This window comes from Neovison vison, chromosome 6, assembly GCF_020171115.1.
Source record: "Neovison vison isolate M4711 chromosome 6, ASM_NN_V1, whole genome shotgun sequence".
NCBI classification, from domain to species: Eukaryota; Metazoa; Chordata; class Mammalia; order Carnivora; family Mustelidae; genus Neogale; species Neogale vison.
Genome location: NC_058096.1, coordinates 183,685,429 through 183,706,901, shown reverse-complemented (window position 1 = coordinate 183,706,901; position 21,473 = coordinate 183,685,429). Strand labels below are relative to the sequence as shown.

The window sequence follows — 21,473 nt, the reverse complement described above, 5'->3', positions numbered from 1 at the left end:
TGCACAGAGTACGCCCTCCCCACCCTGTGCATCTTATCTTGCCTCTTTCACTGAAGTCTACAAATCCAGAGACAGTGCGGTCTCCAATACCTCCTACCTGTACTATGAAATATCCTTTGCCGGATGTATCTGGAGCAAACCCCTAGTAATGGAAACATCAGGTTCAAGGATACGTAGATTGGATGTATGTTGCCAAATTATGCACTGATAGCTCATTAGAGTGTCTTCCCATATCCTCCCCAGCTCAGAGTACTATTAAAAGAGCCAATAATCTGACTGTGAAAATAGGTGTTTTATATGTGTTCAGATTTACACCAGAAAAGCTCATGACCGCCGCCCCCAGCCCAATAAATTCTCATCTCCAAACTCAAATTGCTTTAGATCTTTCAAAGTCTGTACCGAAACTTTCTGGGAAAGGCAATGGCTCACTGCTCAAACTCCTTCCTTTATTTAAAATCAAAAGGTCCAACAAACCCATAAAAAAAACCCTCACAGCTTGTTCATGAACTTCTTTCCAAACAGCACTGGGATGAATTCTCTCCAAGTGTGTGGATTAAGTTTCTAGTGATGAACAGATGGATTTGTAAGTTAAATGGCACAAGCATGTATTGTTGCCAAACAAAAGCATTTGAAAAGTAATTTCAGGATCTTCCACAAAAACTCCAAATCCTACGATCATAATAAATTCTTTGCCATTAATGCCATTAGAAGATCTATTTTAACAGTAATTTCCATACATAGAAATACATCTAAATTCCATTTGCTAAGAAATAACTATGAAAATATAAAATTTCTCTCTTTGTTTTATTTTATTTTTTTGACAGAGATCACAAGTAGGCAGAGAGGCAGAGAGAGAAAGAGAGAGAGAGAGAGAGAGGAGGAAGCAGGCTCCCTGCTGAGCAGAGAGCCTGATGTGGGGCTCGATCCCAGGAACCTGGGATCATGACCTGAGCTGAAGGCAGAGGCTTTAACCTACTGAGCCCAACTTTTCTCTTTAAACAGAAAAAAAACCCCTATATTCTAAAGAGAAAAGGGATGACTTTAAATGTGGTTTGATCGACCCCTTCCAATGCAAGAGAGACGGCTAAGGGTGAGAAAATGCACATTCCGTACCTCTTCTCTCTCTCCCTCCCTCGCCCCTCACCCCTTTCCCTCAAAGACACACACACACTCTAAAATGTTATAAATAGGATTCAAAAGAAACCAAAATCACAACCTAAAATGAGCATTAACTATTCTTCCCAACATTAATCCCCCCATGACAAAGATAGGTCTCTAAACTGCCATCTGGATTCTATCAACACTCTCCCCAGAGAGAAGGGTCAGGGAGGATGTGGGTGCTGTACTAGATCAACTATCCTCAAAAGGAAGCCCTGCCCAGCATCACAGCACCCTGAACCGGCCCACCGCACACTAACCCTTCACTGTCTGAATTGCTCCCTGCCTCCTTTGTCTCTCACAGCAGCCTTCCTAATGCACTCATTCCAGGGCATTCGAGGATCGCCCTACATGCATTGCTCAAACAGAAGTACAGAGCTGTGCAACAGCTTCTATTTACTGAGTGTATACTAGGTAGGTAGTGGGCACTCTGTGTCCTGTTTCATCCTCACAATATCCACAAACCTTAATACTTTGTTTTTACTTATTTTGTAGATGAAAAACCCAAGACAGAGAGGTTAAGTAACTTGTTTGAGGGCACATAGCTAAAAAGTAGCATAGGTCAGTTTCAAACGGAGGACAGTTCAACTCCCTTACATAAGCTCTAAGTGCCATCTAAAAAATACACATGAATTCAAAAGTTCCACATTCCAGGCTATGGAATATTCCTCCAGACAAACCCAAAGAGCCTCAATAGACCACAGAGGATTTACGGACAATCTTGAGTTCCCTAAGAGGGGATGTCAATATACCCAAAGAAAAGAGATCCGTGCACTTACTCTGAATTAATTGCTTTGCATTTCTTGGCTGGAGAGGAAGTTGGAGATGGGGGAGGGGATTTTTGGCTTGGTTTGTTTTTGCAGAATACTACATCATGCACAAGTAATTCTTCTTAGGAGAGCAAGTAAGTTCAAGCAAAAAAAGAAAAACAGAGGAACAGGCAAAAACAAAGAGCAAAATTCAGGTTAAATGAAGACAGTGGCAGGAGGTAGAAACAGAATGCAAACAAAATAAAGAGAGCACAAAATCAAAGATAGCCAAATCAGTTCCATCCTGGATAACTAGACGTGTCTCTTAAAAGACGTCTCCCTGTTCCTTAGTTTGTTTGGCTCCCCTCCTAATACATTTTAAGTCAGAGCTATTTATCAAGGTGAACTAACAAGGCTTGGGATTTGTTTTGTTTTGCTGGCTTGAGAAAAGGAAAAATAAAAGGGATTGTTTTCATCCCAGGGGTACCTGACAATGAAATGTATGTGCCAAAGGCTGAAGTGTAAGGTCTGATATGCCAGACTCGATGCCGTCTCTTTAGAAACTTAAGAATGAATGAATGAATGATGTGGTTTTACTAAGAGCAGTGTATCAAGCAATGAAAAGCCTTATGTCAGCGCCCCCCAGGGCTGGGCCTATGTCACAACCCAACCAAGCTCCTAACACAAAAACTCGTTGGGAAACACACACGTCATGTGTACCGCATTCTACTTCCAGTACTAACAATGAGTGTGCATTGTTGCTCATCTTGGCTTTTTAGCATGTTCTCAATGACCTGCCAGATTTCCAGGCAACAGTTCAGAATACATTTAGGGTTCATTATGCGACTTCTGCTAATCAGGACAAGTTTAAAAAAACAAAAAAAAACAACACTATTGCAACCACATGCATATGGAATTAGACTTTCCTCCAGGGGACATGCATGTAGTTCTTGCAAAAAGACCACATGAACTGAGAACACTTACGAAAGCTACAAAATTCACTCTGGCTTGCACTTCAATCAGCCTTTTAAAGGAGAAAAAAAACAACCTAAAACACGTACTTTGATAAGCACAAGAAAGCACCATATTCCAATGAGACTGGGAGTGTCTTTTCATTCCCCGTGAAGGACAGAAAACAAACACGTAGTAAGTTCTCCAACCATCACCAAAGACACAAGGCATGCCTCTCCATTTCAAGCATTTTTTAAAAAATTTTTATTTGTTACAGAGAGAGAGAGAGAGAAAACAAGAACACACAAGCAAGAGGAGTAGGCAGAGGGAGAAGCAGGCTCCCCGCTGGGCAGGAAGCCTGACATGGGACTTGATCCCAGGAGCCTGGGATCCTGACCTGAGCCACTCAGGAGTCCCATTTAAAGCATTTTTCAAACATTGGGCTCCTTTTTCCTATACACACTCTGGTGAGGCAGAGAAGGGACCTTCCTGGTTTGGCCCTTTCAGCCTCGGAAGTTTCTGCGACAACTAACAGTAAAGTGCATCTGGGTTTGCTGAAGTCACTTCCCAAAATGGGTAACGGTGGGGAGAGGAGGTTAAATAATTATGAAGCCAAATGAAGGAAAGCCTCTGTTACTCATGCTCAGTGGTAAAGCGAAGCACGTGCTACAACACGTTCTGGAGGGTAAGCTGGGGAACACGGACCGGTGCCACTCCTATGGTTTCCTGGGACCATCTACTCAGACATCCGAGTCCCAGTCTGCTCCCTTATCCCTTCTCTTTGCTGGAGCACATGCCCCTACCCACCCCTGCACCCGCCCCACCCCATCCCAGCCAGGATACTAGCAGACCAGCACCATCACATGCTGCCTGGTTGCTCAGCCAACTGGTAAACGAGGAAAAAGAAAAGGAACCAACAGGACATAAATTCTACAGTGTCTTAAGAATTTCAGTGAGACAATGCAACAAACCACCATGTGTGCCCATCCCTGGGGCTCAGCAAACTGGGGTACCCCCGCCCCACCCCTTCCTGCTCACAGTTTAATCTCACTGCCTGAAAGGTTCCCTCCTGTAGCTAAGTTTTATAGGGCAGATAATACATCAGTCCATCACTTACTGATGACTGGGCATTGCCTATCCCTAAGCTGTCATTTCTTACAATAAAATGTGTGTTTTCAAAACTCTGCCTCTGGCTACTCCTCCTCGTGCTCACTCCCTCATTTCTCCAGGTCTCCTGACCTCCTCCTGCCCACCCCGCGACTCCCGTGGTGCTGTACTCTTTGCAGCATCCCCAGCTGCCAACTCCAGGGCTATTCCAGGCTTCGCGCGGGCTGCCCTGGGCCTGTTCACTTTCTTCTAGCTCAGCGCTCTCCCCAAGTGGGCCTGTGCAATGCAGGGCACTGGCACCATGAAAGGACAGAAGAAAAACTGTATTCACACTCATGTTTTAATTTCATCATTTAAAAGGCTCCGTTTTGCATGAAACTTTTTAAGTCACATAGAATTAGTTCAGCAGCAAATATATAATCTAGAACTAACTAACTAAGCTCTTTTTTTTTTTTTTTTTTTTTTACAGTTAAGAGTGCTTAAAGAAACATCGTATATGGGCCTCTGCTCTAGCAAACTCCTTCTCATCCTTCAGAATACAGCTCAAATGGCCCTGCCCCAGGATACCTCCTACCCAAGAGTGAACCAGACCCAGACACAGAGTTTAACCACATCTGGATGCCTGGCATCTTCTTATCCTTTAAGACTCAGCTTAGTATCTCCTCCTCACTTTCCTGATCCCCCTAGCCAGTGATGCCCCTTGCTCCTTGGCACCTACTATCTGCCATCCTACCGATTTTCTGCTGCATCACGTTTCCCAGTCTGTAACTGTGACATTTACTTGTTTCTTGCCTAATGTCTCCACCAAGACATAAACTCAGTGACCACAAAGACCCAGTGTCCGTGGGCTCCAAAGTGTCTTCCAGCTCCTACCAAACAGCCCCTACTCAATACTTATTTGTTGCATGAAGGAATCCTATTTTCCTTGGACTATTATTGTCCTTTGAAGGTAACAAAGAAGGAAATGATCTGCCAGAGACAGAGGCAAGAGATGATGCCCATTCAGATAAGCTGGCGTGAAAGGTGTGATCCTGCAACATGCCCCTTGCCGCGTCCCATCCCTAGGGTTCTTTCCACAGACATGTTCCTCCCCATTCAACTGACTGGTCTGAATCTGGCCTCTCCTTCCCGGGGGAGGAGCTAATGATGAATGGGGTGGACAAAAGAGCTGCAGTGGGAGAAAAAGCAAAGGGATGCGACAGCCCAGATGAGGGAGTCGTCTGTGACTAACGAAGAGCTGACAGAGCGGAGCTCCGGCTCAGACTTCCGGTCCCAGGGCCCACGCTCCAGCTCTGCTGCTCAGTTCTAAGTGCACGTATCTCCCACAGCTTCCTGCAGCTCCACTGCTCCACCACCAGACATGCCCCCCCAAAAACCTAAACGGTTCAGATAAGCTGTTGTATTTCTAGGACAATGCTATTTTAGGAGACCAAAGCTAAATAAAAATCCCTGAGGGTGAAGATGTTAGATAAACAATGAACTCTCTAATTACAGAAAGCAGAATGAGGTAAGCAAGGTTTCCTACCCCTCACTACCCCTCACTACTCCGCCTCCCCACCCCGCCCAACCTTGACCCCTCTTCCCGCTGCAACAGGGCAAGGAAAAGCACATTTTAGTAATTAACATACCACACACGGCCGGCCACCGATAATATTGAATCCCAGGGAGCCAGAGTCCCGATGTAGGACAAGAGTCAGACTTTTGGTTTCTTCACCCTGCAGGGAACAAATGAGTTCAAAATTTTATTTACCAACAGGGAACCGATGGTGGCAACTTTCTTTCTACCTAAGTGGACTCAAGGACTCTTGGGCCATCCTTCAAACACCTCTGTCTCTTGGGCAGTTTAAGCAAGGAAACTTCTAGGGCCCCAGCTGCAACAGTGTCCTGTGAGGAGGAGGTTACGGACATTCGTAGACCCCGCCTCTCCTTGCAGTGCCCACGTGAGAATGTCTGGCGGCGTCCACACGTGTCTGATGAACATCGCCTATCAGTGACTCCGTGGTCTGCACACACATCCCTCCTCCGACCGGCCCATCGCACACCGGCTGTCTAGACAGCGACTTTCTGTTTGCTTCTCAACCGTTCTCAACAGCAGCATTCATGTTCTGTCACGGAAGGTTCAAGGAGCAGCGCTCTTGGAAGTCTGGGCGCATGAAGCCTTGTCAATAGTCATCTGTGTCTGGGAGGCTTGGGGGGAGAGCAGGCCATGGAAAGGCCGACGCAAATGTGGAGGGGAAACGGAGCCTGCATCTTTCTGAGGGGGGAAAGGGGCCCTTTCACAAAGTCATTACTGTCCAGGCCATTGGAGATGCCGGGCTGTTTAACAGAAAACACTCTGTTCAAAGGGGGCTGGTCAGCGTGAGCCCCTTGAAGTCACGCAAGCAGGGGTCACCCAGGCAGCTCGTACAGGCCACGCTCAACAGCCGCGAGGGACACAGATGCCTCGGCACCTCAGCTAACACTCAAGGAACAGACACATAAGTAAAAGTAGATTTCCCTTTCTGTGTACGCGGTCCCTAACCAAGCTCTGACAGGCACCGTCAGCTCCCGGAGCACCTCAGAAGGGTTTCCGAAGACTGGAAGGATGCAGGTGCGGACTGCAGACACTCGCAAAAGCTTTGCTCACGGTTTTGTGTAAACACAGTATTACTTAAATGCTGCCTTTTTAGAAAATGTGAAATACTCCATTAAGCAACCCTAACAGCTTATCCGAGAATAGATTTCATTCTGATGTTTACTGCCTCCTGATCAAACCTTTGCCTCCTACTTTTCCTGTGGAAAGAAACTATGCCCTATGAAGGGCACGGATTCGAGGATCTGCCCCAGCCACACTGACAAGGGAAACCAGGCTTTCTGACAGAAAGCGCCAGCAACTTTCCTGCAGCATCGCGCCATGGACTGCGGGAGGGCTCACTGCCAAACGCTGGCAGCCGACCGATGCCCAGCAGAACCAAAAGAAAAAAAAATAATAATACATACAGATGACCAACAGGCCTCAATATGTAAAATTACCTCCACGCTTAAAGTTCTCAGTAACCACAACTGTGTCTCATAACTAGTGCACAGCAGAAATAAAAATATTAGAAATTGTTAAAATTTCAAAAATGTTACATAACCCTAAGCATCCATTGTTAAAGGCTTATAAAAACAACAATGACAATTTTTCATTAGAAAAAGACAGTCTTGGGATGCCTGGGTGGCCCAGTTGGTTAAGCGTCTGTTTTCAGCTCAGGTCGTGATCTTGGGGTCCTGGAAACGAGTCCCACATGGGGCTCCCTGCTCAGCGGAGAGGCTGCTTCTGCCCCTCCCCCTGCTTGTGTGCTCTCATTCTGTCAAATAAATAAAATCTTAAAAAAAAAAAAAAGAAAGAAAGAAAAAAAAAAAGAAAAAAGTTTTTAATGAAAGAACTAGAGGTCTTCTAAGAACGATGGAACAGAACATTCATTTCCACAAGCTCACTTATTTGATACATAGAGTATTTTAATATAAAGAGAATATGTCTCATTCAAGCTACTATACCTCATCAAAAGCAGCAAGGCCTCTATAATAACATACTGATTTTTCAAAAAATATTTCCAATCCACAGCATCACCATCCAGAGCATCTGTGCGTCAATGGTATCGATCTGATTAATTTGACCTGCACCAGTTAACAACAAGCTGCTCGAATAGAATAAACACTCAGGATCAACCTGATAGCTTTGAAATGTAAACATTAGCATTCACAAACTGAAAGAGTTCATATCTCTTTGCCTTGGAAAAGGATAATCTTGGTAAGTCCCTTTCTTGGCCTGCTATGGTAGAGGGGTGAAAAAGTTAGAAATACACTGGAATTTGAGTGAGTTATCACACATGGCTACATTTCTGGCTTTCATAATTAATGATAGAAATTGCACAGTTACTCCGTAATCCAAGGCAGATGCCTCCAGTCTGACAATCTGCAATGATGCATGGACTAGAACACGCGGACACATTTTCTAGGGCTAGTTTTAAATCTGCTGTGTGATAACCACTTATTCTTTCAAAAAAACGAAAGAGAAACAAAGAAATTGTATACTGCATTAACAGTGGTAAGAGCTAACATTTATTGGCAGCTTATTATGTACCAGAAATGATATTAAACGTGTAACTGCTTTATTTTCTTTAATAAATCCCACCATTTTCATCAGCTGGCACGAATAGCACCCTCACGATACAGGCAGGAAGAGCTAGTAAGAGGTCACACAAGAATACAGACCCATGCCCTCTGATTCTAGACCCCACCACACCCTTTTCCACCACTTCCTTTTCATGTGGAATATAGAAAAGAACCCCACAGAGCCTAGCAGTATCATAGGTCCTTCTCAAGATGGTTCAACTGCTGGAGTTCCAAAAAGTTCCTTACAGGAACTCATGATAGGAAGTCTTACCTAGGAAACCAATGTCAGAACAAACTACTCACTGAACAACTCCTCACTGAACTATTTCTCTCCTGAAGACCCAACCTGAGATGCCCAGACACCTACGTCTGTACCCAGTCTCAGAGATCTCTCTCCAGGGAGAAGTGAGACAATGCCCGAGACACACCATTCCTTAGGCCAACAGCTATTTGCAAATAACGTTCAGGAACAATCAGGTTGACCGTCTACACCTCCTTGCCAGACACAATCACTGGAAAGAAAGAAGGAGTGCTCTCATTTCTGCAAGCATCTTGATAAAGTCTGCTGTCCAGGAGGGTTACAACAGGCTTTAGGTGCGCTTGCCTATCTGAGGACTGATTTGCCGTAGTGAACTACCACATCGAAGATTCAACACACGATGCCGGGAGCAGTAACAGGAGAAAAGAAAAGCTCTGCCGAGGCTGAATTTCTTTCATTTCTCCATCTAACTTTTCCTCGGACACCATGAACTTGATTCTGGCTTTCCCTTTCCATTCTCCTCCCCTGAAAGCAATCTTAACCATTCTAATTTCTAATTCTTCAGAAAAAATACATGAATAGAGAATTTAAACACTGGACCTTTGCACAGCATATATAACATATGAACATTAATTCCTGTTTAATCATGTAACCTATTCCTGAGCCGAAAATGCATCAGGATAAAGGGCATTTAAATAATTCTCATTAAATTATACTCCACCAATTAAAAAGACATAAATATGGCACAAGGGCAAAGGCTCGCATCGATGCTCCTTTGCTCACTTTTGACAGAGAAGATGTTAATGAGCGGCTCTTTCATCTAAAGGAGATTTAACCAATATTGATCTGTTTTGGTAGTTTATCATAACCCATGCTTTGAAATTTTCCCAATGCCCTGATGAAGTAAAACAAAGAAGGGAAAGAGCTCAAACTCACATCAATAAAGGATTATCTCAAACATCAGCTTTTTTGACACAGGTATTGTATCCAGGCTCTACACCTGAGAAACTGAGGTTCCAAGACATTTGCTTAAGATCACACAGCTGCAAGGAGGGAGAGCCAGGAATGAAGGTCCACGGGACTCCAGCGTCCACGCTCTTTGTACTCTGTGGGTACATTCTGGCCCCATATCCTAAAATCCCTTTGCCTCACAAGACTGAGCCTTCACATTAAAATGTCATGAAGGATTAGACATCTAATTAGTTTTGTAATTAGAGTTTTAAGCAAGGTTTCTCTGGACTGTGTAATAATAGTGGCAGGGATTATGAGTGTCTATTATGCCGTGAAGGGTATCATAAGAGTATTACGCCCCCCCTACACAGGAACGAGGTGATAGTTAAGATCTTGGGACTCCAGGGTCAGAACCCTAGTTGAGTTTCCTCATCCACAGAATGGGGATAATAATGGTTTCTCCTCACATCACGGGGTTATGAAGAAGCCTGAATGAGGTACAGAGTCACTAACAAGGGCCTCAGCACAGTGCCCGACCAACAGAAGTGCTCAAAATACAAACAGAGCACCATGTGTGATGGACCTTCCTGCAGCTCAGCTGAGGCCATGACACTCTTTCAGCACAAAAATTACCCTGCCACAAAATCCAAGCCATAAAAAATATCTAATCCCAAATTAACTTAGTCTATCTCAAGCAAGTCTGGGAGAGCAGGGGCCTGAAGTTAAGCAAAATAGGATTATTATGTATCCATTGCACCATCTGGCCATCTGATGGGAGCTCCTTCCATGTAGGTGTCTTTTTTTTTTTTTTCCCTCCCTCAAAGTCTGGAGAAAGAGTGGTACATTCTAAGACGGATGATTAAGTGCCAAGAGACAGTTCTTGTGCTAGAGATGGCAGCAGGAGAAGAGACCACCGTGGGAGCAGCTCAGCCCAGACCTTCAGCGGAGCAGAGCTAAGACAGGTAAAGGATACTGTCCTGCTGAGAAATGGGGATGAGGAGGGGAAGTCAGACCCAGGCCTGAGGTAGGGGGCCATGGGAACAAAGAGGATGGGGGAGCAGGTGTTGGCTCCCAACAGCATAGGAGCAACAGTAAGCCCAAGGATCTGTCGACTTGGATTGGGAGAGCAAAGCTAGAAGCAGCTGGGAGATGGGGAGCTAAGGGTGCTTGGGGACTGCCAAGGCACCGGACTGCTCCGCATCCCACCACATCAGTGCTCTGATGGGCTGGGAAGAAAAGGTGGAGAGTAGAGGACAGTCGACAACAACCGAAACGGAGAGGAGACGGCACCTCCTTGGCGGCTCTCCTTTGTGCTCTCCCTATTCTCCTGCTCTTCCCTGATGGCACGTGTCTCTTCCCTTCAGGAGACAGAGACCTCTCACCAAAAGCTGGGTGGCAGATGGAAAAGGAAAATTCTGGAGTCCAGTGACAGCCCAGTCTCCTTGGGATGAGGCTGGAAGCTCCCCAGCCTCCACCCCAGAAGCAAGTTCGTAGCTGGGCCCTTGCTGCAGTGCAGGGTCTCCTTGGGAAGTGTTTAGGTCTTTGGAATTGAGAAAAAAACAGAGATGTCTCGGCCTTGGAGAAGGAGACTTGGGCCACCACGCCCTAAATAACAGCATGAACAGTGTGCAGTACTATCCCAGTAAGTCACCAGCAGAAACGGAAGCTCAACACACGGGAACACAATAGTTGACGGCTCTGTAAATAAGCTTTGCTATCATATTCAAACAAAGTACATATGAGATCAAAACTTATTTTCAACTCCAGGGCTAAGTGGACAAGAATTTGGGGGGAAAATGAAAGTCATGGTGGAAAAGGCAAAAATCAAATGTACTTTGTCAAAGTCATCTTACACAGTGGCTGGGTTTTGTTGTTGTTTCTGTTGTATTTGTTTTGTAAATGTCCAAGAACACGAACTGTCCTCTACAGGCAAGGTCTTTTTCCTCTTAGTATGGCTCTGTCACCGTCCTCCTCCCAACTCTCTGGCCTCGGAAGCCTGGATGCGTGCCATCTCTTAATCTGTGCAGTGGCCCCCAGAGCCTATCCAATGCACTGTCAATGTGAATTCTTTCTAAACACTCCTTTCTGCCCCATGTTGGGTGTTCCCCAATTACTGCTGTTGTGGGACTCACAGCCGAGAACTGGGTGGACTGGAAAGCTGCCCAGTGGGTTCTGAGAACTATAATTGACTGGCCGCTAGTCTATGTATCTGGGGTGACAGGACACCTCTCAGCCTCAGATTATGCAAAGCTCTCCGAGAGTCACGCAGCTGGGAGACAGCTCTGTCTGTGGGCTAGCGACAAGACAGTACAAAAATGTGCAGCAGTGGAGGGGGCTGGGAGACCAGGAGGCAGAGCCGGCTGCGGGAACTTCGGGAACCTCCATACAGAAGAGAGGAGGGTGTCTTCACTCCCTACACGAAAATATTTTTTTTCCTTTTTGTTATTCAATTCATGTTTCTAGTGGTGAGGTGGCTTGGATCAACCTCCTCCCCTCCAGAGAATTCAAACTCCACTTCTAAAGAAGGGATATTCTTGGAGGAAGAACAGCAGAAGAAACTCCTCAAGCCTCAAACCGAAGGCAGTCACGGGGTTGACAGAAATGAGCTGAAAATGGTTGGGATAGCCAGGGGAAGTGTTAGTGGGATGTATCAGTCCCAAGATAGGTGGTGCAAGAGGAAGAGGCAGGGCATGAAGAAACAGAAAGGAACAAAGGAACAGCTTTTCCAGAGCCATTCTACCTCCAGAATAGAATATTCAGTATATAAATAAACTCATCCATAAGCCAAACAAGTTATTTTTGAAAACCAGTGGGACAGAAGTATTCCCTAGACCAAAAAAATATGTATGCATTTTTCAGTCTGTGGCTGTTTAAATAATTGGAGAAATCCCGAAATACCTATTTCTCTATTCCCAGGAGTTTGATTTCAAGTTTATTTCTCTAATTTTTATCATCAACTCATCTCTTTCCTGATGACCTTCCACAAGCAAGGCTTCACCAAAAAACAAGCAAGAACAATCTTACTTAAAGTACTACCACATTTGCACATTTCCATTTGATGAAGTATGGGGTAGTTCAGGCTTTGAAATGCCAACATTCAATCCATGACCCACCCGGAAGCATTTTCCTTCCCAAATGTGAATGCACCCAAGGCTTCCCAGGTATAACACTAAGTTCTTGCTTACAGGAAGGCAGGTGATCTGCCTGGCCCCCCTCTCTTGAGCCTTGTCATTGTTAGCGGGAGACCGATACAAACACACCCAACAATCCCTTAGTCTTCATGTTGTTCACGAGCTTTGACCTGCTCCTTCCCATCGCAGTCCAGGGCTGCTACCCAGACAGTGCCACTGACCTGCACCTTCCTCATTCACCCAGTCCCTACCACTAGAACTGGTCATTCAGGGCAGCATGAGGCTCACAACGAAACTGTGACCCTGTGAGCAAGAGTCCCCTTCCATCTTGTCCGTTACACCAACTTCAGATTTCTAATGTTTCCTTGGCACCTTAATTAAAGAAAATCTATAAAACCTCAGGTGCCAGGCGCTTAATAGATGTTCAATAAATGCTTGTTGAATCTTACTGTGCACTTGACATACATCATCTGGTTTAACCCAAAACCAGCTCTATCAGCCTACATATTATCCCGTTTAAGAGATAAGAGAAGACAATTACGGCTTACAGGAGGTCGCAAGAGGCCCTCAACAAGGAGACAGAGGAAACACATGAACCCTATTATCACCGACTCGAGGGTCTGGATAGTAACCACATACCAAACACCAACTCGATTCAGGGTACTTGGAAGCCTGCCTGTTTACACAAGGCCTACAACCAACCGTGACCCACATCCGGAAAGGACTGTATCTGATCTGTGTACAGCAGAGACACAGGACACCCGACAATAGCTTCTAGAAAAAGTCTAAGGGTGACCTCTCTGCCTAAGACTCATTTCTGCATACCCACTGCTTACAAAACAGTTCATCCCTCCCCATTCCTGGGGAAGAAGCTAATGCTTGGCTCAGTCACACACAGCCTGCTTGGTGTCTCTGTCCCCCAGTTCCCTGCAAATATATATTTGGAATGGGTGAGAAAGATGGATGCCTGTGTCCATCTGTTAGTTATTTTCTTTGCAAAACTAATCATTATGTTATACCACTTCCCTTCTTTACTGGAACAGGCTTATTAGGACCCCATTAGTTCAGGGGGGACAGAAGCTAATCCACATCTAGAAAGCTTCCGTGAACAAAGAACAGTAAGACTTGTGTTGTGTTTTCAAAGACTCAAGTGCATGTCTGATTGATCCCATGGTTTAAAGCTGTTCAAGTTGACCTTTGTATCCACAAGTGCCTATCATGGTGTCAGGCACGTTGTGCATTAGAATGTGAGGGGCTAAATTGCAAGAATACATATAGAAGGACTGCACTTTCTTCCTGCCATCAACCACTCTCTAAATCATGAGCATGAAAATTAGAGAAATGAGTCACTATTCCACCCAGGATACTACGTCTTTAATTCTCTGTTTTTATTGAAGTCTCTTTCATAGGATCTGTATTATATTTTGTATCTTCTACACCAGAATTATAAGAACGGGAGTTAGGGCATGAGAAGAACATACTTCATCAGCACGGACCAGAAGCCATCAGACCAACTAAATGGAGCCAAAGGAAGGTGCTGGGGGATTACTTTTCCAAACCTCTGCTTCTCCATCTGTAATATGGAAGGTAATGCTTTGTGGGTACCTACCCCCACAGGGTCTTTCTGAGGATGAAATAAAATGATGTGCCTTGACCTTCAATTAACACAGGGTTTGCATATATAATAACAGTCTCTAGAAACACGTATGAGACATCACAGGAAACACGGCCTCAGAAGAAAATGCTTTTCTTATAATGGTAATGGTGTATAACCCTGGAGTCAGTCGCTGGGTTCAAATCCCAGGCTTATATTCGAATCTGTGGAACTTTTGGCTTTAAACTAGCTTTTTTTTTTTTTTTAAAGATTTTATTTGTTTATTTGACAGACAGAGATCACAAGTAGACAGAGAGGCAGGCAGAGAGAGAGAGGGAAGCAGGCTCCCTGCTGAGCAGAGAGCCCGATGTGGGACTCGATCCCAGGACCCTGAGATCATGACCTGAGCCGAAGGCAGCAGCTTAACCCACTGAGCCACCCAGGCACCCCTAAAGTAGCTTTTATCTAAGCTGTCTTATCATCTGCGCCTTTTACAAAAAAAAAAAAAAAAAAAGGAGCTCTACCTGAAGAAAACGATGGAGAAGCTCATATATGTGCATACACAAAGCATCCTAAGTAATTAATATTTCTTGGTCTACAGTCTAACACATAACTGCCTTACAGATTCTTATGCATCTAACATTTTTAGAGAAGCAAGCAACACTTCCAAGTACAGAAAGAACCACTTAAAAATACCTATCACCAGAATTCTCAACTCAAAAGGTTGTTATAATCATTTAATCCAGTGTAATCCAAATCCATTTAATCCAGCAAACACACTGTAAACCAAATCTTAATTTTCTTCATAACACTTAAATGAAATGGATTGACAGCCCACAATTCCCTTTAGCTGAACTTGGCTGTTTTGTTAGAGGCACTATGAAATGGTTATTTGCTGAAGCTTTCCAGAAACAGAAAATATACCGAAAGGTTAACACTCTGATAGATACATTTCAAAGTGTTTGGACATCTGGAACGCCTTTTGATACAATTGTCTATTAGATTCACTTACCTCCAGGAGTCCTGAAATGGACAAAATCGTTTCTGGGATTTGGTGCTTGATACAATTTGATCTGGGTAGATCTAGCCGAACAAAAAGAATGCCTCCCAAAAACCTGGGAACAATTTTGTTAACTGGGGGGGTCACCGAAAAACACATTCTTTTTCAATACAAGCTCACTGTTGGTTAGCAATCTGAAAAGTTGTGATGGCTGACAAGATAGTCATTCCAATTTTGAGTTCACCCACTGAACAAACACATACTGAGAGTTTACAGTGTACATCAATCTGATGCCAGAACACAGCCCTGAAGAAGATGGACATGCTCCCTCCTGGGGAGACACAATAAAGAGCCCTTCCAATTACTCAGTTACAGCTGTGATGAATGTCACGCAGGAGGAGTACCAAAGCGAACATCTCAGGACACCAGACCTGGTCTGGGAGATCACAGAGGGCTTCGTGGAGGTGGTGATGCTTGAGCTCGGATGGGAAGGACGGAAAGGTTATCTAGTGATGAACCAACTCTAAGTGCTGACATATAAGCAGGGGTTAGGAGGGAAGAGTTGGAAAACTTGCACATTACCTAGTGATTAGCTGGGAAGACTGCAGAGAAAAGAGTGAGTGCAAAGGTGGGTGCAGAAGTGGGTAGCAGGCAAAAGGAGCTTTGGGGCATATTCATGGAACTGCCAGAACGCACTGAAGCTGGGAAGAGACAAGGAATACAAGCAGACAGGGGGAGGCTAGCAGATCCAGAGCACACTGGACCTTATAGCCATGCAACAGAAACTGAAAGGCAAATGCAGGGTTTAAGAAGTTAAAGTGCTATCAAGGGGCACCTTGGTGGCTCAGTCATTAAGTGTCTGCCTTTGGCTCAGGTCATGATCCAGGGTCTGGGGATCCAGCCCTGCATCAGGCTCCCTGCTCAGCAGGAAGCCTGCTTCTCCCTCTCTTACTGCCCTTGCTTCTGTTCCCCCTCTTACTGTCTCTCTGTCAAATAAATAAGTAAAATCTTTTACAAAAATAAAGTACAATCAGATTGACATTTTGAAGAGATGATTCCTGTTGCTAGGTCATTTTAGGGGATCGAAAAGGTGCGTCGTGGAAGCAGTTATGATCCAGGCAAAAGATGCTGGTGGCTAAGACCAAGGCCGATTTTGTTCCCCAGGTGACAGCCGGCAGTGTCTGGAGACCTCCGTGACTGTCACGACTTGGGAAGTACTACTGGCATCTAGCAGGCAGGGGCCAGGGATGCTGCTAAACATCCCATGAAACCAGGACGACCATCCCCCCAACACAACACACACACAAGAACTATCTAGCCCAAAACGTTAATAGGCGGAGTTGGGAAACCTTGGTTTGCACCATGGTGACCATTTGATGGGGGTGGAGAGGAGGGCATAGGTACAAGAAGTGTTTTGGGGGTAAAATCACCAAGACTTCTTGATGGGCTGGATGTAGAAGTAAAACAGCAGAAGGGATCGAGGACAAGGCTCCTCTGGTTTTTCAACATCTCCAAGAAATATTCACAAGTGTCCCTTCTTCAGAAAGCCAGAGAAGCCGCTGTGAAATGCTTTTGCTCTCAGAATCAGGGGGGCAGGTCAGGGTGGGAAAACAGGCAAGCAACAAAGCTCTTCAACTTGCTCAAGCATCCCATCACCAAGCCTGCCAGAGCCGCCTGTCAGGCTGTGGTTACCTACTGTATAACTGCGAGGCAGTCTGGCTTCTAGGACTTTACCCTGGTCTTCCCTAAAAGGAGGAAACCAATACCTGTTTGTCTCCGTCCATACCTGAATCCAACTAAGTAACTGCTCCGGGTGATAGGCTAGGCAGACCAGCATCACCTGGGAGCTTTGGAAATGCCAACTCCAGACCAGCTGTGATGGATCGACAGCTGTAGGAGCAAGCCTCAGGAATCCTGGGTTTTCACAAGTTCTCTGGGTGATTCCGATCACAGGGAGGTAGGTTTGAGAAGCACAGCCCTGGAGACACAAGGTGTATGGAGGTACAGTACAGACAAACCCTTCGTACTCAACTAGTGTCAAAAACCTGAAAGTTAAGATAATTTAAATAATGCCAGATCAAAATAAATAAATAAATGAAGCATGCCAGATGATTTTCTGAAACAAGGTCTAGGCCTTTAAGGGATGGTACTGAAAAATCTTCTGAGTATTTCTTATCTTACTTCAGCTTCTAACAGAGAGATAAACATTAGGACTTATTACCAAAAAAAAAAAAAAAAAGAAAAAGAAAAAAGCGTTGTGCATGAGAGTTTCCAAGCAATATAAATCCTTCTGCCTTTTGGAAGAGAATAAATAGTACCCAGCAGGAGCAGAAAGTCAGCCCAATGAAATAAACAAGTTCTTAAACAGCTCGCAGTGGGAGAGGGTTTTCTGGCTGATACAGGAACAGCAAAAGCCTTCAGCAAGGGCCACGGAGGGTTAACTTCAGGGCGAGAGCCACAAGCTTCCCTAAGGCCTCAGTTGAGGCCAGCCAGGGTCTGAAGGCAGAGAAAGGAACTTTCACAGACTGCAGGCCAGACCATTCTTGGTTGTCCTTGAGGCTAGCGCTGAGGTGCACAGAATTCCAAGGAGGGCTCCAACTCCAGAAGGGAACTCTCTCTCTGTAAGCTCAAAAAGCAACATCTTGTCCCTACACTTAATACCCTTGATTATCCCACCGCTCACCCAACACAGCTTCAAAAACATCCACAGTTCAGATTCAAGTATCATATTTTGGGTTCTGAGAGAGGGTTTACCCAAACACTCCAGAAAGAAAACAGAGGGGCAAGAAGAAATAATAAACCAGCTTAACAATGAATGATGTATAAACTCTGGGGTAGTGAATGGCTTATTTATAAATAAGCATCACTTAAAACTACGCAGGAAGCCCGCGTGACAGCATAAACAAGAGTAACTCAGAACTCTTTTGCCCCAAACCCGGCGCCTGCTAGAAAACCAAGCTTTGCCCTCTGTTTTGGTGACTCGCAGGCTCACACCAGTCTTTTGTATGCCTGTGCGGTCCTGGGTGAGCCTCCAAGTTGTAAATATTTGCCCTTCGCCCAGAGCTGGCCAGCTGCTGAGACTGCAGCTGACAGGCCAGGGGGCCAGAATGAGGGGGGTGGGGAGTGGGGAGATGGGAAACTCACAGGCCTGGTGTGCACGTATGGAAGGGGGGTTGGGAGAGCACAGCAGAGAGGCAAAGCAGATACAGGCCCCTGGGGGCCCCTGGGGCAAATATGCTCTACTCCAAGGCAGCCACAGGGGATAGTCAACCACAGAGAAGCACTGTGCTCCTCCGCATTTGTCTCAAGTGTGGACTTTGCAAGCAGGGATTCCCCCTGGTTTGCAACAGGCAGTTTTACACATAGACACCCCAGCCTCAGAGAACACTTGGTAACGTTTGAAGACATTTTTAGTTGTCACATCTTGGAGGTGGGATGGGAGTCCTACTGGTATCTACTGGATAGAGGCTAGAGATGCTGCTAAACATGGTACAATCCAGAAGAGAGCCTCCTACAACAAAGACTAATGGGGCAGTGTCCATACATCCCAAGATGGATAACTCTTGATGTGAACCTGAATCTCCGCTCTGTCTCCTGAGTCACAGTACGACTCTGGACCAGTTCTATGACCGCGCTAAGCCTGCCTCCTCCTCCTCAAAGGATTAAATAGATAATGCCTGTAAAGTGGTTCCCACATTTGCTGGCACATAATAAACCCTAAAAAAAAAAAAAAAAAAAAAAAAAAAAATGGGACTTGCGGTTACACCAAGACACAACACAATAGTGCTTAAGACCTGGGGCTGGTGAGGCGCCTGGGTGGCTCAGTCGGTTAAGCATCGGTTAAGCATCAGCCTCCAGCTCAAAGGACCATCTGGGGGTCCTGGAATGGAGCCCCATGTCAGCTCCCCACTCAGCAGAGCTACCGCTTCTCCCTCTCTGCCCCTCCTACTTGTGTTCTCTCTTCTCTCACTTGCTCACTCTCTCTCAAATAAATAAATACAATCTTAAAAAAAAAAAAAAAAAAAAAAAGTTGGGGCTGGAGAGACCACGGCAGGAGGGTTCAGAATACAATTCTGGCACCGAAAAGCTAGGACCCAGGCACCACTGAAAGTCAACTGGAGCTTGTTTTCTTCATCTACAAAATGAAAAGCATCACACCTGCCCCACTTGATTAAGAAGGAAACAACTGAAAGTACTTAGCATAAGGCCTAGGGCAAAATAAGCCTTCCAGAGTAGTGGCCATTATAATTACACCAAGGACCAGCACCAGATGGCCCAGGGGGAGATGTTAAAGATGACTGCAGGCGACATTTGTGGAGCATTCACTCTCTTCACAGTGCCAGGTCTTTTTAACATACTCTCTCCCTTAAGGCTGACAACTACCTAATCTACATTTAGGGAAACTGAGGCACATGGAGCATAAGCCACACAGTCACTCACTCACCCGCTGGCTAACAAAAAAAAGCCTAAATTCTAAAACAGTTTCGATTCCAGAGGACTTACTCTCAGTTCTTAGTTTATGTTTGGCGGAGCTTCCTTTTTTTTCTGGAATCCCCGGATGAATGCCACAGGCAGTGCATGGCTGTGTTCCCCACACCCGCCTCCCCCCAGCCTCATGTCACATCTCTAGGGACCAGTTTCTAACTTTAGAGAGGCTAAGCTGCTTGTTCAAGGTCAGCCAGCTAGCTGGCAGCAAAGCCCGCCTCTAAAGCCAGCTTTGACTCCAGGGGCCTGCCTTCTGGCAGCCTTCTGAACTTATTCAGAACTGTGTGTTTCATTTACTCTTTCTGGAATTCCTAGGGATGCATGGATATAGTTCACCCTGTGTGTCAGTATCTCATCCTGTCTGCCACGTGTATAAAGGAACTTTTCAACCTTAACAGAGGTCAAGCAACTACCCCAAGATCACCTAGTTTATCTGAGCATTAAAGCCTTTGGACACCATTCTGACTTCGGAGTGGCGCTCACTCGTACTCTACGCTGACTGTGGGTTCTTTTTAGTCCTTCTAGAACCCTGGAAGCTCTGCTGTAGCTACGTTACATCCTGTGTACCTAAACCTTAGGGACCATAGTTTCCAAGCTTAAACTGCTTCAAGGATCTGCTCATGGTGATACCGCTGGTAAGCAGTGGAAAAAGGAGGTAGGGATGCTCCTGGGAAGTTCCAGGCATCCCGGGGCCCCAAGGGAGCGGGAGGCGCCCGGGGTACCCAGGGGCCCCCGCGGGAGGTCGGGGCTGGCGGCGGGCGCCTACCTTGCCGCCGGGCGGCGCGGCCACGCAGCGGCTGAGCGAGTCAAGACGCGCGCTGTATTCGGTGAACTTCTTCTGGTAGCGCAGGGCGGTCATCTGCAGCTCCAGCTGCGCCGCGGCCAGCTGTGCCACCAGCGACTTCTCGCGCTTACCCGCGCGCAGCGCCTCCTTCTTGAGCGCCTTGTGCAGCGCGCCCAGGCGGGCCTGCAGCGCCGCGTTGTGCGCCCGCAGGGCCCGCGCGCAGCAGTGGCCGCCCGCGCGCTGCTCGCCGTGCGTCAGGGGCAGCCCGCAGCCCTCTTGGCAGCGGCCCACCGGCCGCGCGTCGCACGCGTCGCGCATGTGCGCCTCCACGTCGCGCCGCAGGAGCACCTGGCCGCAGCCCGCGTGGCGGCAGCGCGCGGGCGCGAAGTCGCAGCGCTCGAGGTGCTCGGGCAGCTGCTGCAGCTTGACCACCCGGTTGCAGCCGCGCGCCGCGTGCGCGCACTTGATGTCCAGCTTGAGGATGAGGCGCTTGAGCGGCAGGACGTGGTTGAGCTCCTTGGCCGACAGGCGACCGCGGCAGCGCGCCGGGCAGCTGCCCTCCTGCACCACCCAGGGCAACACGCAGCCGGCGCAGAAGACGTGGCCGCACGGCGTGGTCAGCGGGTCCTCCAAGACCTTGTGGCACAGCGCACACTTCAGGTCCGGGTCCACGTCGCCGTCGAAGCGGTCCAGCTCGAAGCCCATGGTGGCGGCCGGGGCCCGGGGTCGCCGCCGGGCGGCCGGCCGCCCCCTCCCTCCCTGCGAGGCAGCCCAGACACGCCGGCTGCGCCGCCCGCACGCTCGCTCGCTCTCCCCGGACTGAGCCTAATTGCTCCAGACTTCCTCGGAAAATGCCCGAGGAACAGGACTCCTCCAGCCGTATATGCGCGAGCGCGTGCGCACGCACATCCTGACTCGGCTGCCTCCAGCCCGCCCCCTGCAACAAGGAGGAGGCCGGGAGGCAGAGGAGGATGGGGAGACCCAGAGGCTCGCCGAGCGGACTGGCCCGCCCAGGACGCCAGCCTGAGCCCTTCTACCCGGCGACTGCTCTCTTGAAGTTTTTGCTATAAGATACCCACACAAGCCGAGAAAAGCTCACTAAGTCTGGAACCGAGGCTGCTGCAGTGGCCCAGAAGAGTTGTCCCGGAGCCCTTTCCCGGACAGATC

At 46.9% G+C, this 21,473-nt stretch overlaps 1 protein-coding gene across 2 annotated transcripts in view; it reads right to left on the bottom strand.

The window, feature by feature from the left end:
• PDZRN3 (PDZ domain containing ring finger 3) overlaps positions 1–21,071 on the bottom strand; it is a 241,875-nt gene extending 220,804 nt beyond the window's left edge. Inside the window, exons 1-2 of one of the 2 annotated variants that reach the window (XM_044253146.1) lie at positions 20,289–21,071; positions 5,594–5,680 (exon numbers count right to left, since the gene is read on the bottom strand). In XM_044253146.1, the coding sequence (XP_044109081.1) occupies positions 5,594–5,680; positions 20,289–21,011 (810 nt within the window). In that variant the 5' untranslated portion in view covers positions 21,012–21,071. The remainder of the gene's footprint in view (positions 1–5,593; positions 5,681–20,288) is intronic. The other variant, XM_044253147.1, reaches the window with a different exon arrangement.
• Positions 21,072–21,473: the final 402 nt, after the last annotated feature.